This window comes from Ceratotherium simum, chromosome 8, assembly GCF_057802395.1.
Source record: "Ceratotherium simum simum isolate JZ-2026a chromosome 8, ASM5780239v1, whole genome shotgun sequence".
Classification (NCBI taxonomy): Eukaryota; Metazoa; Chordata; class Mammalia; order Perissodactyla; family Rhinocerotidae; genus Ceratotherium; species Ceratotherium simum.
Window position 1 is genome coordinate 55,143,766 of NC_141907.1, and position 26,262 is coordinate 55,170,027.

The 26,262-nt window shown below is 35.8% G+C and overlaps 1 protein-coding gene across 5 annotated transcripts; it reads right to left on the reverse strand.

The window, feature by feature from the left end:
• LOC101404399 (UDP-glucuronosyltransferase 2B31-like) lies at positions 1 to 25,328 on the reverse strand. 5 transcript variants are annotated; one of them, XM_087434709.1, is made up of 6 exons: positions 24,857 to 25,328; positions 22,809 to 22,957; positions 7,779 to 7,910; positions 5,693 to 5,780; positions 4,350 to 4,569; positions 1 to 280 (listed from the first exon to the last, which is right to left on the reverse strand). In XM_087434709.1, exons 1-6 carry the CDS (start codon positions 25,326 to 25,328, stop codon positions 1 to 3), a joined length of 1,341 nt encoding a protein of 446 aa, XP_087290835.1. The 5 variants fall into 5 exon arrangements, with proteins under 5 accessions (XP_087290835.1, XP_004419182.1, XP_087290837.1 ...); XM_004419125.3 differs by having other exon boundaries at positions 24,605 to 25,328; XM_087434711.1 differs by having other exon boundaries at positions 22,809 to 22,953; positions 24,601 to 25,325.
• Positions 25,329 to 26,262: the final 934 nt, after the last annotated feature.

Here is a 26,262-nt window from a genome sequence, read left to right on the forward strand (position 1 = left end):
CTACTCCCTTTTTTCCTTTCTTTCTGTTTTAGCAAACTTCTGGCAACAAAAGAGACAACATTTTGTGATGACAAATATAGCAGTTCCCACACAGGCCAGCAGGAACCCAAGCACATCCAAAGAGTGGTACTGGAACCAGGTAAGGTCATGGGAGGCTGGCCGCAGGTGTTTGGCTCCTTTGTGGCGCATGACAAACTCGATCCAGAAGACCGCTCGATCTAGAGGCTTCACTGGTTGATCATGTTGAATTTTTGATAATTTCATAGCATTCTCTTTATATCTAAAGGAGAAACACAAAGATGCAACATTGAAAGGAAGTTAATTTGCCTAAGCAAATCATTCCCACGAAATGTTTTTGAAAAGTATCACATATATTTTTCAAAATAAATGTCGTAGAACTGCAGAAGTAATAGTATGTTTTTATTTCGGCTTTCATAGATGGTTTGCCTTATAATTTGCAATTTTCTGATTGACAAATATCTTAAAAAGTGAAAATGGAATTTAAGTTGGGATCATTTAATCTTTTCTAGCAGAGGAAATGATATGAGCCATTGTATGAGCTATAAATTAGATGGTGGAAATGCACTTTTAGAACGATCCGCATGAACTATCTGAAGAGGAATTGTGTCATCGTGGGTGAAATGCCTCCTCCCCAGTCCTTGTGCTTCCACTCTTCTCTTCTACACTCTACTCTTTATTTTCCATTCTGTAGACAAAATCATTTTTGAAAGATTATGACACTCCCCTGCTCAAAATTTCCATATGGCTTCTCATTATATCTGGAATAAATTCCATGTCTAGTCTTTGCCCCTGAAGGACCCTACATGTTCATATCCCTGGTAACCTCTTCTCCTACCACTTTGTCCTATGCACACCCTGTTGTAGGCACATTAGCCTTTTAGCTGATCCTGGAACATGCCTAAGGTGCTCTCACCTCATCACCTTTGCACTTTCAGTCCCCTCTGTCCTTCTCCTGGAACACTCTTCCCTTCCACATCCCAAGGCTTGCTTCCACCTCCTGATAGTAGAGGTAGTCACATCTCAGAGAGGCTTTCCTGGACATGCTATTATAGCATCCCCCACATGTCTTTGAATTTTTTTGGTATTCTTTTCTTTTTTTCTTATTTGATTCCTAAACTTTCTAAATACAATACATTTTTTAAAATATTTCTTTTGATTATGAGATACATAAGAAAAATGCACATATCTTAAGCACTCAGCTCAAAATTTCAAAATTAGCTAGAAAATTTCATTAAAAAAAATACAAATGTCCTCACTACCCAGATATTGATATAGGATTCCACAAGCTACATCAAAGCACCCCATTTTCCTGGACACTTTCACTGTTCCCATCCCTGAATCAACTACTATCTTGACTTTTAGTACCATAGCTTAGTTTTTCTTGTTTACATAGTGGAATCATATAGTATGGACTCGTTTGTTTTTGTCTTTTCTGTACCAATTTTTAGTTAATTACTTTGGTGTATTGTATTTTATGGTGTATTGTATTGGTGTATTGTCATTTTATGACACTACAAATTATCTATTCATTTATTGATTGATGGACACTTGAATTGTCAATAATTTATTGACCCTTACTACTAATGCCATTATAAACATTCTTGTATGTATCTTTTGGTTTACATTTTTATGCAGCTCTGTTGCAAATGTACCTAGAAGTGAATTTGATGAGAAGAAGGTGCATATATAATTATTATTTATTTGTTGATTCTGAATTATTTAGCAATGTATTTCTTAAATTTCAAAATTTAGAGATTCTTTATTTATCTTTTTTAATGATTTTTAACTTAATTCTAGTCTGGCCAAACAATATACTCCATATGATATGAAAATTTCCAAATATTTTATTTTGGTTTATGCCACAGCATATATCTTCAGTTCCACTAATAGTTCTATACACTCTTGAAAAATGTGTTTTCCTCATTGTCATATAAATAAAAGAGGTTACATTTTAAAAACATGTTCTTCAAATCTTTTTTGTACTTATTATTTTTTCATCTTTTTCTATACTATTAGGAAAGGCTTTTAAAAATGTCTTATTATGGGATGATTTGTACATTTTGGTTTTTATTTTTATCTACTTTTAATTTGTTTATTTGGAGGATTTATTTGTAGATGTTACCAGTTAATAACGTGCATTGTTTTGAATGATTAACCTATTTGTCATTATGAAGTTTTTATCTTTATTTTTACTAGTGCTTCTAGACTACTGTGTCTGATATTAGCAGACATAAGGCATCTCTCTATGGTTACCACTAAAAGAGATCCTTTCCTACCTTTGTACTTACAGTATTTTATATAATTTTATGTAAGCATATCTTGTAAACAGTATGTATAGTTAGTTTTTGAAATTTAGTCTGACAATCTTTGTGTTTAAATGATTTAGTCTGTTTAGATTTACTGTAAGTACTGACATCTTTACACTTGTACCTGCTACCTTATCCTGTATTTTCTTTTCTATTTGCCCAACCTGCATTATACTTCTTTTTTCTATTCTTTCTTGTCTCCTTAAAGGTATTTTTTAATTCAGTTGTACTACTGTTTTCTTTTTTTTTTTTTTTTTGCAAAGATTTGCCCTGAGCTGACACCTGTTACCAATATTCCCTTTTTTTTATCTTCACCAAAGCCACAGGGCATGCTTGTATGTCCTAGTTTAAGTTCTCCTATGTGAGCCACCACCACAGCATGGTAACTGACAGATGGGTAGTGTTGTTCCAGGACTGGGAAATAAACCTGGGCTGGACTGGGAAATAAACCCAGGCTGCCAAAGCAGTAAGAGTGCCTATTTTAACCACTAGGCAACCAGGGCTGGCCCCTGTTTTCTTCTTGATAATACATATTTAACGTATTCTTAGGTGATATCCTCCTAATAAAATAATAATGCTGATAGTAGTTATAATTGATGGTCACTGTGCTAGGTCACTAAAAATTCCACATTATTTTCCTTTGGAATATAAAAATATAATTATTAAAGATTTATTTTATCAAAATTAAAAAGTTTTCTACTTGAAAGAACACCAGAGAGTGAGAAATCAACCACCCAGAACGGGAGAAAATATTTGCAAATCAAATATCTGATAAGGTACTTGTATTCATAGTATATAAAGAATTCTTTACTTCCAATAATGAGTAGACAAATAACCCAATTAAAATATTGGCAAAGGATTGAAATCGGCATTTCTCCAAGTAAAATAGATGAATGGCCAATAAGCATAAGAAAAGATCTTCAAAATCTTTGCCTACAAGGGAAATGCTAATCAAGACCGCACTGAGTGACCATTTTACACCCAGTAAGATGGCTATAATAAAAAAGACTGGTGATAATAAGTGTTCACAATGATGTGGAGACTTGGAACCCTCATACACTGATGGTGGGAGTGGAAAATGGTGCAGCCTCTTTGGACATGGGTTTGGCAGGTCATCATAAAGTTAACCATGTGACCCAGTATCCACATGTAGAAGCTACCCAAAATAAATGAAAACATATGTTTATACAAAAACATAATAGCAGTATCCATAATAGCTAAACACGAAACAACCAAAATATCCATGAACTGATAAATGGGTAAAGAATATGTCTGTATTCACATCATAGAATATTATTCAGCAATACAAAGATACAAAAGGGAAAAAACCCAAAAACATTATCTATGTGAAAGAAGCCAGTAGAAAAAACCATACGTTACGTGTTTCCATTTACGTGAAATGTCCAGAAGGGCTAATCTTTGGAGACATAAATTTAATTAACAGTTCCTAGGGCAGCAGGGTAACTTTGAAGGCATGTCAGGTTTCTTTTTGCAGTGATGAATATGTTCTAAATTTATATTATGTTGATGATTTTGTAGCTATGTAAACTTACTACATATTTTTGAATTTTCTACTTCAAAGAGATGAATTTTATGGTATGTAAATAATTTTTATGTATAAAGTATATTAAAATAATGATAAAATCAATTTAGAGCAAAAGATATTTGTAAATTTAGAAATTTTAGGTACTGAATTGATATATTTTATGATGTTTCTTCTAGCTCATCATTCTTTCCTGCTATGAGTTCTACCATAGTCTTAAAATGTGTCCTTTTTACAAATACCTATAGAACTTTACATTTTTTGTGTAAAAATTATTGCACCAGTTGGTTACCCATTAAATCAATGGGGTTAAAATGCACCTTGAAATAAATGTGGTTAAAATTAAAAGTAGATTTAAGAATGGTTAAATCTTGTTAATAATTTCAAATTAACTTATAAATGGGATGAAAATCATATTCACCATTAAGAACAGAACATATCTATAAATAAGATCTATTGAAAAAAACTGTGATACTCACGAAGGGTCGTTAATGACTGTCTTCAATGCATTGAGCAAATCTGTACTAGATATTGTGTTGAAGTCCAGCCTAACAGCTGCTCCCTTGGCCTTCATGTGAGCAATGTTATCAGGTTGATCAGCAAACAAAGGAAGACCCAGCATAGGGATCCCATGGTAGATCGCCTCATAGATGCCATTGGTTCCACCATGAGTTATAAAAGCTTTGGTTTTTGGATGACCTAGGATTGAGTGAATATCAGCAAATTGTTAATTATAAGTCTTAGACTAAACTGACAGTAGGCCCATATAAGGTACTGAAAAGGCAGTGTATTTAGATAACAGATTAATATACATTGAAACTTCAGTAAAATATCTTTGAGTTCTCAAAGGAAGAAGCATCTCATTTAACTGGAGAGGTAAGTGAAGGCTACAGGGAAGATTGGCGTGTTTCTTTTGATTTGAAAAATGAATAAAGGTTTCCAGGTGGACAAATTGAAAGAGATTATTCTAGATAACACAAAGAGTATGTGTGAGCCAGCCCTGAAGGCCAAGTTTTTAAAGTTTAGTGCATTCTTCTTCAGCAGCCTGGGTTATGTTCCTGGGAGTGGAACCACACCACTCATTTGTCAGTAGCTGGGATGTGGCAGTAGCTCACATAGAAGAACTTACAACTAGAATATACAACCGTATCCTGGAGCTACAGAGAGAAAAAAAGAGGAAGATTGGCAACAGATGTTAGCTCAAGGTGAAAATTTCCCAGGGGGAAAAAAATAATAAGAGCAAGTGCCAAAACCTAAGAAGGCATGAGAGAATATACTCTCTTAATGAAGCAGCATAGTCAGTGAGTCTAATAAGTAGTGTGCCAAGGCAGCAGGAAGCATGATGCTGGTGGAATAGGAATCAGTGGAAGGAAAGGTCACACTTTATCATGAAATGTGTTATTACTTCATGAAAAAGACTGGATTTCTTTCCTATAGAAAATAGAGTCACTGGTAATAGAAGATGAGCTTTTATATCAGTGGCACATGGTATACCCCCACAGTGGGGGAAAGGATTTGTAAGAGGAGCATTAGGTGATAGAATGACAACCCAGAATGGTGTTGAAAAAGGCTCTGTGAGAGGTAATTAGACGTGAATTAAAGATACTTTGATTCTGGCCATAAGGAGTGTGACTGTGTATAATAAAATGCCAACTGTTATATCTTACCCTTTTCCCCTAAGACTGGGAAATAAAATAAGAAAGTTAAGTTTTATTTTTGATGTTTACAATAATAAACGTTCAACACATTTCTTTGCTGGTGAAGTATTATCATTCTGGTTGGCTGTTCCTTTCATTTCAGTGTTTGTTTCCCAGAGTCTTACCAAGAAGGTCATTCTGGGGGATCCACTTATAGAGCCGAGTATTTGGCCCTACGGTATCTGGCTTCTTGCCATCAAATCTCCATATAACCTGTTAGAGTAAAAAAAAAGTCCTTATTCCATGAGGCAAACATCTAAGACACAGCATGTTAGAATCTAAAAAGATTGAGTCTTCTAATTAAACCCCTTCCAAATGACAGATGTGGAAATGAGGATAAGAGATGTTAGATAATGAGAACCAATAAAACACTGATGTAATAGGGATACTCGTATTACATGTACTTACTTTTATGTTGATCAGGTATGAATGCAATCATGTTGTTTCACACTTAGGGGTTAGACAATGAGATTATCAGTGACCAAGTAAATCATATAAAAATTTTTAGGTAGTCAATATAATATTAATGCAAAAAGCAGTAGCAAATTACTAATGATCTGCACATTTTGTTTTAACTATTTATCACAATAGCTCTCACCTTCCTGATGTAATACTAACCTGTTTATTTCTTTTTCAGTGATATGGGAGGTGGTTTAGATACATTCTCTTGTTTCAAAAGTTATTTTATTACATTTACATCTTTTGATTTAAAAATCAACTCACATATTGTGAGAATTAAATAATTCTGATATTTAACAATGTACTAATAATAATAAATAATTTCTGCTTAACAAGTATGCTTAGCTTCTTTTAGATTACTAATTATTAATCACTGCTTCCAAGAAAAATTTTAAGTGGTATTATTTTACACGAATCCAGTATTATCACTGTTTCTAGGCTTGAAAATTCTTTAAAAGTAGAAAAGAAGAGCCCATTGGCACTTCATAAATAACAGTATAGCCATTGGAAAAGATTGAACACCATGATATTGCTAAATATCATTTAACCAATGGTTAACACTTCGATGATGTGATAAAATGCATTGACAGCGTTGATTATTATGGTTTTCTATAGCCAAGCCATTTAGAAGTCCCGTACCAAATTTCGGTACAGATTTTGGAATTTCCACGATATCCTTATAAGCTGGACTTTAAAATACCAGTGGTTAACCTCTATTTGCTATGTGAGACTTGAAGTAACTTCAGTTCTCAGCAAATTAGCATAGATTATAAGAAGAAAGGTATATCAGTTAGGAAACTAAAAAGTAGTTCAGAAATATCCAGAGACTTCAGGTATGTGATTCTATATATTAGAAATAATTTACTACCATATTTTATGGAAAAGGGGCATCTGAAAAATTTTTATGCTAGACTTGCTTCTGGATGACTCCTTTTTATGTTTCATTCTCTTTCTTCAACCCAGGAAGTTATTATCTGATGGATTAGAAGCAGAGTCCTTCAGAACCACATTTTGTAAAGTACAAGGTCACCTTAACAGCTGGATCCACCTCTGCCTTTTGTCTTATGTTTTCCTGCTATAGACTTCAGCAGGGCCCAGTTCACAAGGGCAGTTTTTTTCCTTCTTCTTTTTCAGGTTGGTTTTTTTTTTTCTTTCTCTAAGTCATCGTGGCTGAATAGTTACCTGGAGGCAGCTTGGTGAAACCTGGTCATCCTTTATCTAATTAGCACCCTAAAAAGCACATTGAATGGGCCTATTCCAAAATTGAGGGGAAGTAAAAGAGGCCTGGTTTATCTGGCAAGCCTAAATTTGAGGATGCCTTTCCGACTGTTATCAATTCTTGCTTAATGTTATTGTTAAAATTTAACTGCCTTTTGAATACATCTGCAGTGTGTACAGTGCCCTCAGGAATCCTGCAAGGAAAAGGAGCAAATGACAGGGCAGAATTTGGTGATATTTGTAATTGCCTGCAATATCTTTATAATACCAAAACTTCATACCTCTTAAATAAATTTCTTTTTGGTGACAATGTTAATGCCAAAGTTATCATCAGTCAAAGATACCCTCTATACTACTTTAGCACCTGCCGTGTATATTTTGGTTTTTAAATAACATCTGAGAGAAATTGGATCTATATAATACAGTGTAGTTTACCTTTTATGCAGGAAATTTCTGTAATCAGACTAATCAGACATTTTTCCAAGTTTAACAGACCCATTAAGTAATTGTTCACTATAGGGTACTTGATATTACCTTTTGTGGAATCTGGGCAAGGGCTGATGCAATCACATTGGCCCTTTCTTCTGTCATGTTACTGATCATCGACCCCAGAGTAAAGACCACAATACCATTTTCTCCAGAGCTCTGGGCAAACTCCTCCATTTCCTGTGGAGGAAAATTTGTTTCATCACAAAAGAGCAATTGCATAGCAAACACTATTGAAAGGATTATTACAAACAACTAAAGAGAGATAATTTTGTATTATCAGGAATTATTAGAGTAGTGCCTGTTTTTTAATTGTGGTAAAATGCACATAACATAAAATTCACCATCTTAACCATTTCTAAGTGTTAAGTATGTTCACTTTGTTGTGTAACCAGTGTCTGATATTTTTCATCTTGGAAAACTGGGAATACAATAAGTCCCCAATTTCCCCTTCTCCAGTCCCTGACAACCAACATTCTACTTTCTGTTTCTATGAATTTGATTAGTCTAGATAGCTCATATAACTGGAATCATACAATTTTTGTCGTTTTGTGAGTGGGCTATTTCACTTAGCATTATATCCTTAATGCTCAGCCATGTTGTAGCATGTGTTAGTATTTCCTTCAATTTTAAGGTTGAGTAATATGCCGTTGTGTGTAAATTCCACATTTTGTGCATTGATTCATCTGACTATGGACACTTGGGTTGTTTCCACTTTTTGGCTCTTGTGAATAGTGCTGCTATGAAGATGGTGTACAAATATGTCATCTGGATCTTAATATCTATTTGTATGGATATACAACCAAAAGTGGAATTGCTTAACCAAAAGCGGAATTGCTCGACCAAATGGCAACTATTTTTTTTTTTGTGAGGAAGATCAGCCCTGAGCTAACATCTGATACCACTCCTCCTCTTTTTGCTGAGTAAGATTGGCCCCACGCTAACACCCGTGCCTATCTTCCTCCACTTTTCTATGGGACACCGCCGCAGCATGACTTGACAAGCAGTGTGTCGGTGCACGCCTGGGATCCGAACTTGCAAAACCCAGGCCACCAAAGCAGAGTGCGTGCACCTAACCACTCTGCAATCGGGCTGGCCCCGGTAATTCATTTTTAATCTTTTGAGGAACCTGCATTTCTTTTATATGAGTGGCTGTTTATGATAGACCTAATCCCTCATTTCCTTTGCCAGTATACAATTGATATGAGATTGATTTCCTTTATTATACATATATGTGCAAATATGTGTATCTCTGTGTGAGTGTGTGTGTGTTTGTATAAGCAAGAAATGAAATAGAGCCAGTACACAGCATTAAGGAGGAAATGCTCTTAAACAATATTACATCCATACTCTTTATTTATAATGTTACTAAATAGAGGCATACCTTGGAGATATTGCAGGCTCAATTTCAGACCACTATGATAAAGTGAATATTGCAATAAAGTTAGTCACAATTTTTTTTGTTGTTTTCCTAGTGTATATAAACGTTATGTTTACGCTATGCTGTAGCCTAAGTGTGCAATACCATTATGTCTAAAAAATGTACATACCTTAATTAAAAAATACTTTATTGCTAAAAAATGCTAACCATCCTCTGACCCTCAGTGAGTCATAATATTTTTTCTGGTGGAGAGTCTTGCCTCAATGTTGATGGCTGTTGACTGATCATGGTGGTGGTTGATGAAGGTTGAGGTGGCTGTGGGAATTTCTTAAAATAAGACAACAGTGAGGCTTGCTGCATTAATTGAGACTTCCTTTCATGAACAACTTTTCTGTAGCATGTAATGCTGTTTGATAGCATTTTAGCCACAGTAGAACTTCTTTCAAAATTGGGGCCAATCCTCTCAAACCCTGCTGCTACTTTCTTAACTAAGTTTAAGTAATATTCTAAATCCTTTGTGGTCATTTCAACAATTTTCATAGTATCTTCATCAACAGTAGATGATTCCATCTCAAGAAACCACTTCATTTGCTCATCCACAAGAAGCAATTCCTTATCCTTTAAATTTTTTTCATGAGATTGGAGCAATTCAGCCACACCTTCAGGCTTCACCTCTAATTCTAGTTTTCTTGCTATTTCCACGATATCTGCAGTTTCATCCTCCACTGGCATTTGAACCTCTCAGAATCATCCATAAAGTTTGGAATCAACTTCTTTCAAATTCTTGTTAATGTTGATAGTTTGACCTCTTCATATGAATTATAAAGGTTCTTAATGTCATCTAGAATGGTGAATCCATTGCAAAAAGTTTTCAATTTACCCAAATTCAACAGAGGAATTCCTGTGTGTGGCATCTGTAGCCTGACAAAATGTATTTCTTAAATAATAAAACTTGAAAGTCAAAATTAGTCTTTGACCCATGGACTGCAGAAGGACTATTGTGTTAGCAGGCATGAAAACAACATTAATCTTGTTGTATATCTCCAACAGAGCTTTTGAGTGATCAGGTGAATTGTCAATGAGCAGTAATATTTTGAAAGGAATCTTGTTCTTGGAGCAGTAGGTCTCAACAGTGGGCTGAAACTATTCAGTAAACCATGTTGTAAACAGATATACTGTCATCCAGGCTTTGTTGTTCCATTTACTGAGCATAGGGAGAGTCAATTTAGCATTATTAAGGGCCCTAGGATTTTCAAAATGATAAATGAGCATTAGCTTCAACTTAAAATCACCATTAGACCCTAACAAGATAGTCTGCCTGTCCTTTGAAGCTTTGAAGCCAGGCATTGATTTCTCTCTAGCTATGAGAATCCTAGCTGACATCTTCTTCCAATATAAGGCTGTTTCATACACATTGAAAATATTGTGTAGTGTAGCCACCTTCATGAATTATCTTAGCTAGATCTTCTGGATAACTTGTTGCAGCTTCTACATTAGTACTTGAGGCTTCACCTTGGACTTTTATGTTATAGAGATGGCTTCTTTCCTTAAACTTTATGAACCAGCCTCTGCTAGATTCAAACTTTTCTTCTGCAGCTTCCTCACCTCTTTCTACATTCACAGAATTGAAGAGAGTTAGGGCCTTGCTCTGGATTAAGCTTTGGCTTAAGATAATGTTGTGGCAGGTTCAATTTTCTACCCTGACCACTAAAAGTTTCTCCATATCAGCAATAAGTCTGTTATGGTTTCTTACCATTCGTGTGTTCACTGGAGTAGCAATTTTAATTTCCTTCAAGAACTTTTGCTTTGCATGTACAACTTGCTTAACTGTTTGGCGCAAAATGTCTAATTTTTGGTCTATCTTGACTTTCAATATGTCTTCCTTACTAACCTTAAACATTTCTAGCTTTTGATTTACAGTGAGAGATGTATGGCTCTTCCATTCTCTTAAACACTTAGAGGCCATTGTAGGGTTATTAATTGAACTAATTTTAATATTGTTGTGTCTCAGGGAATAGGGAGGCCAGAGGAAAGGGATAGAGATGGGGGGAATTGCCAGTTGGTGGACCAGTTAGAACACACACATTTATTGATTAATTTCATTGTCTTATATAGGCATGGTTTGTGGCATCCCAAAACTATTACAATATTAACATCAAAGATTATGGATCACAGATCACCTGAATAAACATAATAATAATAAAAAATTTGAAATATTGTGAGAATTAACAAAATATGACACAGAGACATGAAGTGAGTAAATGTTATTGGAAAAATGTTGTTGATAGATTTGCTTGATGCAGAGTTACCACAAAGCTTCAATTTGTAAAAAACACAGTATTGATGTAGAATTCTAGGGGGGGAATTGTTCCCTTTGTCTCTCCCCTTGAAGTTACAACCAGTAAGACATCCACAGACCAACAAAGGACTCTCTGCACAGCACACCAGAATGCCTGAGAGATCCATATATCTATGTATCTGAAGGTAGGTGGATGGGACCTCCTGGAGGTGGTGGAACTAGGGGAGCAGTGGGGACAGTTCCTAAGACTGGAGACCAGGAACCATGGCCAGGGGCCACAGGAACTGAGGCAATGCCAATAAATGGAAGCCCCAAGAAACCAGGCAGCCCCCGCCCCCAGATGTTCCAGGAATCAATACAGGGCCTGGGAGCAGGGTCTCTGGGAACTGAGGTGATACCTGTAACTCAGCCCCTGCTCCTTCCCCCAGTGGTAGTGCCTTCAACCCCAGCCATCTCGGCAAAAGTGGCTACATCCAAGACCCTGATACTCCAGTAGTAGTGGAGGTACCTGTGTCCTGATGTTCCAGGAATTGTGCTGGTGCCAGAGACCAGAGGCTGCAGGAATCACAGCAACATTCATGACGAAGGCCCTTCCCTTTCCTGAGCAGTGGTGGGTGGCACACTTGACCTTTAGCTTCAGGAACCACAGTCTTGCCAGTGACCCAGTCCCTGTTGGTGGTGCCCCTGAAACTGGTCCTGACAATAGCAGGGACTGCATATAAGACCCTAAGCCCCCCAGCAGCTGTGGCGGTCTCTGTGACCTAAGGTTCCAGGATCCATGCAGGCCCTAGAGATCAGAAACTTCAGACACTTGCTGTGCTCGTGACTCAAGTACGACTCCCCTCGTGTCAATAGCAGTGCCTCCTGTGACCTTGGCCCACCCAGCAGCATTGGTGACTCTCATGAACCCAGAAACCCTGGCAGTGGTGTTTCCATCAATTCCAGATAATCCTGGAGCAGCAGCATAGGTGGCACATATGGCGGCTGTGCCCAAGCCCATGGAAAGCCTGCAGAGAGCCAGGTAACAATGACAGCAGAGCCCATGACCCTGGTGCGCCTGCCAGTTGCAGGAGTGCTGGAAACTTCAGCACATCAATCCATAGTAGAAGTGCCTGCAGATCCAAAAAACCCAGATGTGGCAGGGGTGCATGTGATCCTGGCTCCCAACTCAATTTCTCCAGCTGTCCCACTGCAGTGGGGGAACCCTGAACAAGGGGAACCCTGAAAAAGCACAGTCACCAGCCCAGTGACCCTGATGGTGAAACCCACACCTGCAGCAACATAATAAGGAGCAAGTTACCAGCAACCTCAGAGGCACAAGCAGCACATCGAGGTCACTGATGACACCTCTGGCAGAGGCAGTGGAGAGTGGAAAATGCAGGTTCTCAAATATAACAAGAAGTAGCTCAGAATCAAAGTAAATAAAGCCTTACCCTAATTAGAAAGGTGTTTGTTGCCACAAATGTGTCAGCAGAGGAACAACTCATCAAGCACTATGAAGAACTACAGCTACACAGTATCACAAAAAAGAAAATGACAACTTTCCAGAAACCAAACTTGAAGTCACAGAAGATTACAGTCTAATTAACAGAGAATTCAAAATAGTCGGCCTTTTGAAAGATATCAAAGACACAAATATACGGAAAGATATTCCATGTTCATGGATTGGAAGAATTAACATAGTTAAAATGTCCATACTTCCTAAAGCAATCTACAGATTCAATGCAAACCTATCAAAGTCCCAACAACATTTTTTCACAGAAATAGAACAAACAATCCTAAAATTTATATGGAACAACAAAAGACCCTGAATTCCAAGAAGAATCCTGAGAAAAAAGAACAAAGCTGGGTCTTTTTTTGCCCTGATTTCAAAATATGCTACAAAGGTACAGCTACCAAAACATCATGGTATTGAAACAAACTGACACACAGATAAATGGAACAGAATTAAGAGCCCAGAAATAAACTCACACATCTAGGGGCAGCTAATTTTTGAAAAGGGAGCCAAGAACTTACAATAGAGAAAGGGAAGTCTCTTCAATAAATGGTATTGGAAAAACTGGACAGCCACATGAAAAAGACTGAAAGTAGACCATTATCTTACACCATACACAAAAATTAACTCAAAATGGATGAAAGACTTTAATGTAAGTCCCGAAACCATAAAACTTCTAGAAAAAAACATAAGCAGTATGCTTTTGACATCATTCTTAGCAGCATCTTTTCTGATATCATGTCTCATCAAGCAAGGGAAACAAATGAAAAAATAAGCAAGTGGAACTACATCAAACTAAAAATCTTCCACAAAGCAAAGGAAGCCATCAACTAAATGAAAAGGTAATCTAATAATTTGGAAAATATATTTGCAAACCATACATCTGTTAAGGGGTCAATATCCAAAATATGAAAAGTACTCATACATCTCAAACAACAAAAATAAACCAACTCAATTAAAAAATGGGCAAAAGATATGAACAGACACTTTTCCAAAGAAGATATACAGATTACTGACATGCACACGAAAATACATTCAACCTCACAAATTATTAGGGAAATGCAAATCAAAACTACAATGTGATATAACCTAAAGCCCATAAGAATGGCTAGAAATAACAAGACAAGAAATAACAAGTGTTGGAGAGGATGTGGAGAAAAGGGAACACTCATACACTGCTGGTGGGAATGCAAACTGGTGCAGCCACTGTGGAAAATCATATGGATATTCCTCAACAAGTTAAGAATAGAACTACCATATGATCCAGCTATTCTGCTTCTGGGTATTTATTCAAAGAATATGAAACATGAATGCATAAAGATATATGCACCCCTTTGTTCATTGCAGCATTTTTCACAATAGCTAGGACTTGGAAAAAACCTCAGTGCCATCAATGGATGAATAGATAAAGAAGATGTGGCATATATATACAGTGGGATACTACTCAGCTATACAAAATGATGAAATCTTGCCATTTGCAACAATATGGATGGACCTTGAGGTTATTATGGTAAGTGAAATAAGTCAAATGGAAAAACTAACATAGCTTATTAATTCACTCTTTAGTAGGAGAGAAAAACAAGGACAAAAACAAACAAATACGTATATACAGAGATTATATTAGCAGTTATCAGAAGGGTGGGAAGGGAGGGAGGAAGGGAAAAAGAGTGATAAGGCATGTGTGTATGGTGATGGATGGTAATTAGCCTTTGGGTGGTGAACAGGATGTAGTGTACACATAAATAAAAATGAAATGATGTGTACCTGAAATTTATATAACATTATGAACCAGTGTTACCTCAATAAAGAAAAAATAGCTGTCATGAAGAAACTTAATGAGTTACAATTAACTCATAAAGATAGTTCAATGAGTTCAGGAATGAAATGAATGAACAGAAGGAGTACTTCACCAAAGAGACTGAAACTCGGAAAAAAACCCCAGAAATTCTGGAGCTGAAGAACACAATAAATGAGGTGATGAATAAAGTAGAATGCATTGGAAAAAGAGCAAACCATATGGAAGAGAGAATTAATGAACTAGGAGATAGAAATCTAATGATACAGATGGAAGAAGAGAGAAGACCAAGATTTGTAAAGAAATGGAGAAATTCTATGAGTAATATCCAATTAGTTAAGAAAGGCAACATAAGGATAATGTATATTCCAGAAGGAGAAGAGAGAGAGAAGGGAGTAGACAGCATATTTAAAGAAATAATAGCTGAAAAGTTCCCAAATGTGGGGAAGGAGTTGGATATACAAGTATGTGAAGTTAATAGAACCCTCAATTTTCTCAATGAAAACAGATCTTCTCCAAGGCACATTATATTAAAACTGTCAAAAGTCCATGACAAAGAAAGAATGTTAAGAACAGCCAGAGGAAAAAAAATAATGACCTACAAAGGAGCCCCTATTAGGCTTTCAACAGATTTCTCAGCATAAACTCTAAAGGCCAGGAGAGAGTGGAATGATATATTTAAAATATTGACAGATAAAAACTGTCAGTCAAGAATATTCTATCCAGTAAAGTTATCTTTCAAATATGAAGGAGAAATAAAGACTTTCCCAGACAAACAAAAGGTGAGGGAGTTCATTACCACTAGACCTGCCTTAAAAGAAATCTTGAAAAGAGCTCTCCTACCTGAAACATAAAGGCAAAGGTATACAAAACTTGAAATAAATAGGTATATATAGGTCACACCATCCCAAAGCAGAAGAATATATGTTCTTCTCAAGTGCACATGGAATATTCTCAAAGATAGACCATATGCTGAGACACAAAACAAGTCTCAATAAATTTAGAAGAGTGAAATCATATAAAGCATCTTTTCCAATCACAGTGGTGTTAAACTACAAATTAACTAAAAGAAGAAAGTTGTAAAAGTCACAAATATGTGTAGACTAAACAACATACTACTGAACAACTATTGGATCAATGATGAAATCAAATGAGAAATAAAAAGATACCTGTAGACAAAATAAAATGAAACACAACATATCAAAACCTATGGGATACAGCAAAAGCAGTACTAAGAGGGACATTCATAGCAACAGAGGCCTATTTGAGGAAACAAGAAAAATCTCAACAATCTAAGACAACATTTAAAAGAAGTATGAAAAGAACAAACTAGCCAAAGTTAGTAGAAGGAAGGAAATAATAAAAATCAGAGGGGAAATAAATGATATGGGGACTAAAGAGACAATAGAAAAGGTCAATGAATCTAAGAGCTGGTTCTTCAAAAATTTTTTTAAAATTGACAAATTTTAGATACACTCATTAAGAAAAAAAGACAGAAGGCTCAAATATATTAAATCAGAAATGAAAAAGGAGAAATTACAACAGATACCATAAAAATACAAAAAGGTTATAAGAGAATACTATGAAAAGCTATATACCATCAAATTGGCTAACCTAGAAGAAATGGATAAATTCTTAGAATCACACAATCTCCCAAAACTAAATCAAGAAAAATAGAGAATCTGAATAGACCAACCACAAGTAAAGAGATTGAAACAGTAATCAAGAACTTCCCAAAAAACTAAAGTCCAGGAGCAGATGGTTTCTCTGATGAATTCTACCAAACCTATCCAAAGATTTAATACCTATCCTTCTGAAAGTCTGAAAAGTTGAAGAAAATGGGATGCTTCCTATCTCATTTTACAAGGCCAGCATTACCCCAATACCAAAACCAGATAAGGACAGCATAAAAAAGAAAAATTACAGGCCAGTATTGCTGATGACCACAGATGCAAAAATCAGCAACAAGATATCAGCAAATTGAATACAACAGTTCATTCGAAGGATCATTTACAGTGATCAAGTGGTATTTATTCAAGGAATGCAGAGATTAACACCCGTAACTCAATCAATGTCACATACCACATTAACAAAATGAAGAATAAAAATCACATGATCCTCTGAATAGATGCAGAGAAAGCATTTGACAGAATTCAAAATTCATTTATCATAAAAACTGTCAATAAAATGGGTACAAAAGGAAAGTATCTCAAAATAATAAATGGCATATGTGACAAACCCACAGCCAACACTATACTCAGTGGTGAAAAGCTGAAAGCTATTCCTGTAAGAAGAGAAACAAGACAAGGATATAAACTCCTGCCGTTTTTATTCAACATAGTATTGTAAGTTCTAGCCAGAGCAATTAGGCAAGAAAAAGAAACAAAAGGGATCCAAATTGGAAAGGAAGAGGTAAAATTGTCACTCTTTGCAAATAACACGAATCTATATAGAGAAATCACTAAAGAATACCTGAAAAACCTATTGGAAATAACTTATGAATACAGTAAATTTGCAGTATATGAAATCAACATTCAAAAATCTATTCTGTTTGTATACAATAAAAACCAAGTTGCAGAAAAAGAAATTAAGAGTAAATCCCATTTACATTCACATCAGAAAGAATAAAATACCTAGGAATGCATTTAATCAAGGAGGTGAAAGACCTTTACACTAAAAGCTATAACACATTGTTGAAATAAATTGAAGAAGACACAAAGAAATGGAAAGATATTCTGTACTTATGGATTACAAGAATTGACATAGGTAAAATGTCCATATTATTTAAAGTAATCTCAGATTCAATGCAATCCCAATCAGAATCCCACTGACATTTTTCATGAAAAGAAAACAAAGAATACTAAAATTTATATCAAACAACAAAAGATCTTGAATAGCTAAAGCAATCCAGAGAAAAAAGAACAAAGCTGGAAGTATCACACTCTCTGATTTTGAAAAACACTACAAAGGGATAGTAATCAAAAGAGCATGGTACTGGCATTAAAAAACACACAGATTAATAGAATAGAATCAATAGCCCAGAAATAAACCCACACATCTATTGACAGCTAATTTTCAACAAAGGAGCCAAGAACATACAATGGAGAAATAAAATTCTCTTCAATAAATGGTGTTGGTAAAACATGACAGCCACATGCAAATGAATGAAAGTAGACCATAATCTTACACATACACAAAAATCAACTCAAAATGGGTTAAAGACTTGAATGTAAGACCTGAAATCATAAAATTTCTAGAAGAAAACATAGGTAGTATGCTCTTTGACATCGCTCTTAGCAGTATCTTTTTGAATACCATATCTCCTCAACCAAGGGAAACAAAGAAAAAATAAGCAAATGTGACTACATCAAACTGAAAATCTTCTGCACATCAAAGAAAAACATCAGAAAAAACCCAAAAGACAATCTACCAATTGGGAGAAGATATTTGCGAATCATATATCCGATAAGGGGTTAATATCTAAAATATATAAAGAACTCATACAATGTAACAAAAAAACAAACAATCTGATCAAAAAATGTGCAGAGGATATAAATGGACATTTTTTCCAAAGAAGATATACAGATGGCCAACAAGCACATAAAAAGATGTTCATCATCAATAATTAAAAAGGAAATCAATCAAAACTACAATGAGATATCACTTCATGTCCATCAGAACGGCTATTATTAAAAAAAAAAAAAACAAGAAATAAGTGTTGGAGAGGATATGGAGAAAGGGAACACTTGTACACTGCTAATGAGAATGTAAATTGGTATAGCCACTATGGAAAATATATGGAGATTCCTCAAAAAATTAAAAATAGAACTACCATATGATTCCATTATTCCATTTCCAGGTATTTACCCAAAGAACATGAAAACACCAATTAGAAAAAAATATGCACCCCTATATTCATTGAAGCATTATTAACAGTAGCCCAAATTGGGAAGCAACCTAAGTGCCCATCAGTGGATAAATAGATATAAAAGATGTGAGATATATATACATAATAGAATACTAGGCCATAAAAAAAGATGAAATTTTACCATTTATGACAACATGGATAGGCCTTGAGATTATTATGCTAAGTGAAATAAGTCAGACAAAGAAAGCCAAATATCATATGATTTCACTTGTGTGTGGAAGCTGAACAATCAAACAGGCATATAGATACAGAGAACATATCAGTGGTTATCAGAGAGGTAAGGGTGGAGGGGAAGGCAACAGGAGTAAAGGGGCAGATGTGTAAGGTGACGGAAGACAACTAGACCTTGGTGGTGAATATGATGCAGTCAATACAGAAGTCATAATATAATGACGTACACTTGAAATTTCTATAACGTTATAAACAAATGTTACCTCAATTTAAGAAAAACGCAATATCTGCGAGCACAATGAAGCAATAGAAATAAAGCGAAGTAGGCTTACATTAGTATAGAGTCTTGGAAGGAAGCTACACAGCAGGATCTTAACTCATCTTTCATTCTTTACCATTATAGTTCTACAAAAACATTTGTGTTTATTCCAGGCAGGTTTTCTTTTTTTTATATAATTTTTTAATTTATTTTTGCCCCAAAGCCCAAGTAGATAGTTGTATGTCATAGTTGCACATCCTCCTAGTTGCTGTATGTGGGACGCGGCCTCAGCATGGCCAGAGAAGCGGTGCGTCGGTGCGCGCCCGGGATCCGAACCCAGGCCGCCAGTAGCGGAGCGTGCGCACTTAACCGCTAAGCCACGGGGCCGGCCCCAGGCAGGTTTTCTGAAGAATGACTATGAGCACTAAAAAGAGTCTTTATGGTTGGGATGACTTCATTATTTTTCCCTCTCAGCTCTACAATAATTTATACCTCACTTTAACCTTTGTCAGAATTTCTCAAAACTCTCTCCCTAAATTACTCATTAAAGGCTGGAGGTTAAGAATCACTCACTCATAAGTCTGATATTACTATTTGGAATTTACCTGAAATAGGCTTAAGATCCCTATTTATAATCCAGAAATATACTTGTCTAGTTACTTATTTTAGAGACCATATTTCTGCCTTATTTATGTTTAACACCTTTTGCCCTGAATTCATATTGTAAAATTGATATCCCAGTAGAATGTGCTATGAGTAACTGGCTGTGAGGGGCCCTCATCATCGCCTCACCAAGTCTCCCAGGGAGCAACTGCCCCACAGTGGGAGAGGTACAGCAGGGCTTTCTACAGCAGAGATCTGGTCACATTCTTGTGGAGCTCAGGTCAAACTAGATAAAGTTCCTGGTGAATCTGTGCTTGCACGGAAATGTTTCAGAATTATTCTGACTGTAGTCCCAGATCTTTGCCAATTAAAAAAAAATATTGCTTTCTATAATAGAACAATTCCTCATTGCTCAAAATACTCTCTTACTACCACCACCACCACCAACAACAACAATAGAAAACAAATGTGTAGGAGCCAAAGTTTTCCTGGATATCTCATCAAAACTGCATATTAAATTTTTCTTCAGTCTTTCTATTTTAAAGTCATGTGTTTATTCTAAATTCATTTATTTGTACTTTTCTCTCTGGAAAATAAAGACCTAATCCTTCCAATATAAAGACTATACTTTCGGGCCAGCCCCGTGGCTTAGCGGTTAAGCACGCTTGCTCCGCTGCTGGCGGCCCAGGTTCAGATCCCAGGCGCGCACCGACACACCGCTTCTCCGGCCATGCTGAGGCCGTGTTCCACATACAGCAACTAGAAGGATGTGCAGCTATGACATACAACTATCTACTGGGGCTTTGGGGGAAAAAATAAATAATAATTTAAAAAAAGAGTATACTTTCTCATCCTAATCATTTTTGTAAAGCTTTTTTTCAAAGATGTTTTTTACAGAATAAAGAAAGAAGGGATAAATTTCCAAATTTTACCTTGCAGACTCTACCTTGTCTAGAGAATTCTTCAAATGTATAATTCCACCCTGATGACATAAGTTTCGTATGAAAGTCATTGTACTTTCCTGTGACTAATGTTGTGCCCTCAGGTAACCTGGGGGAGTCCAGTAACCTGTAGCAAAATTTATAGTTACCTGTGTCCAATATTTTGTCTCATTGGCTCTCTGCCAATAGCCTTCTTCAACCATGCTGTGGAAGATGGTTCCCTACAGAACTATAGTAATACAACCTCTCTTTATAGCTTTATCACTGAGTTGAACTGGTCATCTTCATTCTGTGACACCATTATAAAAACAGCACATGCTTATTGAAACAGCACTAGGAAATGTATGAAAAAGAATCAAGAAGGAAGTATGATTCTGCTCTACTCTCCATCCAGGTATATCCTTGCTGTGAATTTTTATGTATTTTTGCACACTGTGATTACTTTTCTCTGTATAGTTTCATAAGAGTATATTATGAAGTCAAAGTCTATAAGCATTTTTAAGAATCTTGTTGTAATTTGTCAAATGTCTTATTTCTTAAAAAGAAAGTACATAAATTATCTGTGACCTTGACAGTTAATGGAAAGCAAGTAGTTAGGGGAACAATTTACTTTATACAATAAAAAATAAGGACAGGTTTCACAATTATTGACTTGCATTCAAGTCTTGTTTCTGCAACATAATAACAATAGCTGCTATTACTAATTATTATGATTATACCGCTATTCATCCTTCTCCTCGTCTTCCTTCTCCTCCTCATCTTTTTTCACTCCTACTGACTTTGTCACTTCCTGTTAATATGAAGAAGGACATCTTTCAAGAATAGGTTTAGATTAAATAGAACTTTCAATTATCTTACTTCAGTTTTTACCCTTTTGAAAGTTTTCATATGAGCCTAAATAATTTTCCATTGAGAGACATATTGCCTTAACCCTTGAATAAGATCTCAGTTTTATGCTATTGCCAATCAAATGGTAGACAAAAAGGATCTCTTAGTAGATCATTTAATAGTTCATTAAAGGGTGCTTGCTTTCTATTTATGTCTTTTTGTGTGTGTGTGTGTGAGGAAGATTAGCCCTGAGATAACATCCGACGCCAATCCTCCTCTTTTTGCTGAGGAAGACTGGCCCAGGGCTAATATCCATGCCCATCTTCCTCCACTTTACATGGGACGCAGCCACAGCATGGCTTGACAAGCGGTGCATTGGTGCATGCCTGGGATCCAGACCCTGGGCGGCAGCAGCGGAGCGTGTTCACTTAACCGCTGTGCCACCGAACCCGCCCCCTATTTATGTCTTAAAGGTACAATATCAACTTAAAACATACAGATTCTTTCTTTCTCTCATAAGGAATATCATCCTATATACTAACCGAATTATTTTGCAATTTTAAACTAAGGGCAGGTTTCAGATCAAAGTGGTAGAAATTATTTGGTCTTTGTGAAATATGCAGAATTTATGGTTCTTAATATATATGCAGTGCACATTTTCTATTTGATCATTTTGACAAGCAGCTATGATGTTGAGAACCATGTATATCCTTGTAATTATTTGTCTCTAACTTACCTCTCCAGCATCATCTGCCTCTTTACTCAGCCTTTTTCCACTAGGCTAAACCTAGAATTCTTGACAACTCCCATTATTACTCTACCTGTTTTACTTTTTGCATCGTCCTCCCTCTCCAACCCTTCCTCCTGTTACTGCACATCCTTCAGGTCTCACTTAAGTATTAGTGACTCTGAGATCCTGGGGTACATTCTCTAGCATTGTGATCTTTCCTTATTATAATACTTTTCATGAAATTTTTATTACTTGGTTATATTCTATCATTCCAAGTTAAATGTTAGGTGTATATGGATGGAAATTGTTTATGCACTGTTTCTCTGTGTATCCAGCACTATCCCTGGACTATGCTAAGAATATTCTTTGAATGAATGACTGATACTTTCTTATGTGTTGAATAATGAGGCTTTAATTTAACTGATCCTATTCCCAAAGTCTTCCAGCTATAATACTTTATTCAGTAATGATAATGAAATTCAGATAATTGCAATAGTATTGAAATATTTAAGTTTCTAATTGGCAGGTCACTTTACCCAGCTTCCCATATCTCTCTCACTGTCAGTCAAACATTCTAAATAAAGATCCCAGATACCTTCCTACGGAAAATGCCAAGTAAGATAAGCAAAACAAACAGTAATAGGTTACCTTAGGTAGGGGTTTGGCAGGTTTGCAGTGGAGTCCTCCAACAAATTCAAAATGTGGTAAGAGTGGGCGAGGAAATTCAAAATCCCAATAGGTTCGAATGAGCCACATTTCAGCTTTCCTCCTTAGCTCAGATAATGTAGTGGGTCTTCCTGAAGGGACAAAAGCAAACAACGTAGAGAAAGTGAGAATATTGTAATGTGAATATGCAGGAAATTTTCTGAAAGGAGCTTGGAGTGACGTAGCCAAAGATGTTTAAAAGTGTTTGTGGAGTGGAAATGCAAATTTGTATACATATATGTGCATGTGTACATACATATGTATGTGTGTATAGGCACATATAAATATACACGTTTTATATATATGTTGTTCACATATATAGACAAAAAGTGTAATAGACTTTTATCTCTAGTGTCACATCAGGATATACAAGATCATAAACAACTATTAGGCCTAAGCTACCAGAGAACTAAACATGCATTTGTTTATCTGTAAAGCTGCAAAAGTAACAAATGCAAATATAAACAATGATTTTAAAAGCTCCATTAACTCTACCATACCTACAAAACAACTTTCCCTAGAATATTCTGTCTAGTTTCTACAATTTGCAAGCTATTCCCTTGATCCCAGATTTTCCAGGTAAACTCTGAGGTTTTTGAGAATATAGCTACTCTGGCATTTGGTTCATGTTAGGAACCAAATAAACATTAAACAAATATTTAATACTATTTGCATCTTAAATAAAAATATTTGCAAAAACTGCTGGAAAATTGTCATAATGTATGGAAATAGATGTGCTCACTCTTAATTTTGGCCATTTTTTCTTGAATACAAAGATATAATTTTGAAAAAATATAGACTAAAAATGTGTATGTCCCCCTTTCAGTAAGATTTTAGACCTTTAAAAAAGATCATTTGTAAGTACTTAGTGAAGGAATGTGCAGTCATTAAGAACCCAAATTATAGATTCCTGTGTCAGGATAGAGCCACTATATCTTTTAACTGTGAAGGAATGCTTCAAATAATATGGCAAAAGAGTTTAATTTTAAATGACTCTAAAGTATACAAGAGGAAACAATTTCTTCAATGCTCCATAGACAGTTGTGCTAGACGCATGTAATACTTCTAACTAAATCTACGTGTCTGCATTTATAAAGGTATTTAGTGAAATTTCTAATATCTTCTACTAAGGATGAAAAAAAATTATAGTAGGATGAATACACAGAGCAGAAGAGATTTTTAGGGCAGTGAAACTACTCTGTATGATACTATAATGGTGGATAAATGACGTTATAAATTTGTCCAAACTCAGAAAATGTAGAACACCAAGAGTGAACCCTAATGTGAACTGTGGACTTTGGATGATAATGATGTGTCAGTATAGTTTTTTCAATTGTGGCAAATGTGGTTCTCTGGTGATGAATTTTGATAATAGGGGAGGCAATGCATGTGAGCGAGCAGGGAATATATGATAAATTTTTCCTTAATATTGCTGTAAGCCTAAAAGTTTTCTATAAAATAAAGATTATTACAAACAAGCAAATAAGCACGAATGGATATGTGATTGCTTAAAGAACTCCTCATTGTTTCAATTGAGATTTTTGACTTCCTGAAATGTCCTGTACTTGTAATGAACCAGAGGGGTCTATCACACCCTATAATTTAAGCGTTTCATAATATTTGTTAAGTGATCATTTTATATTTTCATTTCATCATTTCTCTTGTAAAAGACAAATACAAACTCATCTTCCCAGGCACTAGGAAAGTTAGGACTTCAAAATACTGAAAACATGACTTACCTAGTATTTCAGTGTAAAACTCATCCCACTTCTTCTCATTAAATGTTTGAAACCAAAAATCAAAATAAAGCACATACATCATATTTTTTACCCTCTCCACGAATGTCATTTGATCACTTAATTCTGACATAACAACAGGTACGTAAGATGGTGGGATTGGAAGTCCACCACTATACTTTTCAATTTGATAACCCGGAGAGAAGCGGAGACTGTACACTAAAGTTATCTTCAGTAGCTCAGCCAGCAGCTCACCACAGGGTCCGATGGCATCTGCGAGAAGGAGATCAAACCCTGACTCTTGTAGTTTTGTTATAAGTTTCTTGTTCAAAACTAAATTTTTACAGAATTTTTCAAAACAATCAGAAAATTCCCAAAAGATTTCTCGCATCAGTGAAAAATATGTCCAAAATGTAGCTTTCGGCAGATCATATGTCAATCTGTGGATCATTTTTTTAAATAAAACCTCAAAATCATGTTTCGTTAAAGATGTAGGATAAATTTCAAATTTAATAGCGGATGGTTTGTTGGTATCAATAAGAATGGAAGCTGAAGATGTCAGAACCGTCACTTCATGACCTCTCTGGACAAGTTCATCCAGGATTGTCTTCATGTTGATCCAATGGCTGTATTCTATTGGCCACACCAGCACCTTTCCACCATTTCCAGGGCTAAAGTAACAACCCAGCTGTAGCAGCAGCAGGACTGAAATCCATTTCATAGACATCCTTGTGGAACGCAATGCTTCTTTCCACCTTCCTATTCCCTTTTGCCATTGCTCATGTTCATATCCAAGGAGAAATCAATCAGAAAGTTAAAATATAACTCTTACACCTCAAAGTAAATATATTATATGAATAGTCAGAGTATTTTTATGATAACTGGAAAAAGCAAAATATAGGTGACCTCTAGTTTATACAAATGTTTTTGATGTCTGTTTTTTTTTAAACAATTATTTATTTTATTTTATTTATTTATTTTTTGTGAAGAAGATCAGCCCTGAGCTAACATCCATGCCATTCCTCCTCCTTTTGCTGAGGAAGACCGGCTCTGAGCTAACATCTATTGCCAATCCTCCTCCTTTTTTTCCCCCCAAAGCCCCAGTAGATAGTTGTATGTCATAGTTACACATCCTTCTAGTTGGTGTTCGTGGGATGCGGCCTCAGCATGGAAAGAGAAACGGTGGGTCCGTGCGTGCCCAGGATCCGAACCTGGGCCGCTAGTAGCGGAGCACGCGCACTTAACCACTAAGCCATGGGGCCGGCCCTTGATGTCTGTTTTATGATTATAAGTGCTATCATTCAGCCATTAGTCAATGACCTGGCAGGTGCAAGTAACCTGTGTTATGTAATATATTTTACAAGAGTGTCAAGGACAGTGGTAATTGAGAGACAACCGTGTCTGCAGTCTCCTTTACTCAAGAAACAGAGATAAAGCTATGATACAGTGAATCAGAATTTCTTGCATATGATGGTGAAACAGAGTTTTTTAAAATAAAAGCTTTGTTGACATATATTTCACATACCATGCAATTGCAAAATTTAAAGTGTAGAATTCAGTGTTTCATATTATGTTCCCAGAATTGTGCAACCACTATTATGATCAATTTAAGAGCATTTTCATCTCTCCGAAAAGAAACTTTTACCCTTTAGAGAGAAATC

Excerpts from the sequence above, each read along its gene's own strand:
- LOC101404399 (XM_004419125.3), bottom strand. The coding sequence starts at position 25,328 with ATGTCTATGAAATGGATTTCAGTCCTGCTGCTGCTACAGCTGGGTTGT. Across the intron at positions 7,911-22,808 it reads CTGCCAAACCCCTACCTAAG|GAAATGGAGGAGTTTGCCCA; the intron begins GTAACCTATTAC and ends TTTCCTCCACAG. Across the intron at positions 281-4,349 it reads ACAGTCATTAACGACCCTTC|ATATAAAGAGAATGCTATGA; the intron begins GTGAGTATCACA and ends TTTCTCCTTTAG.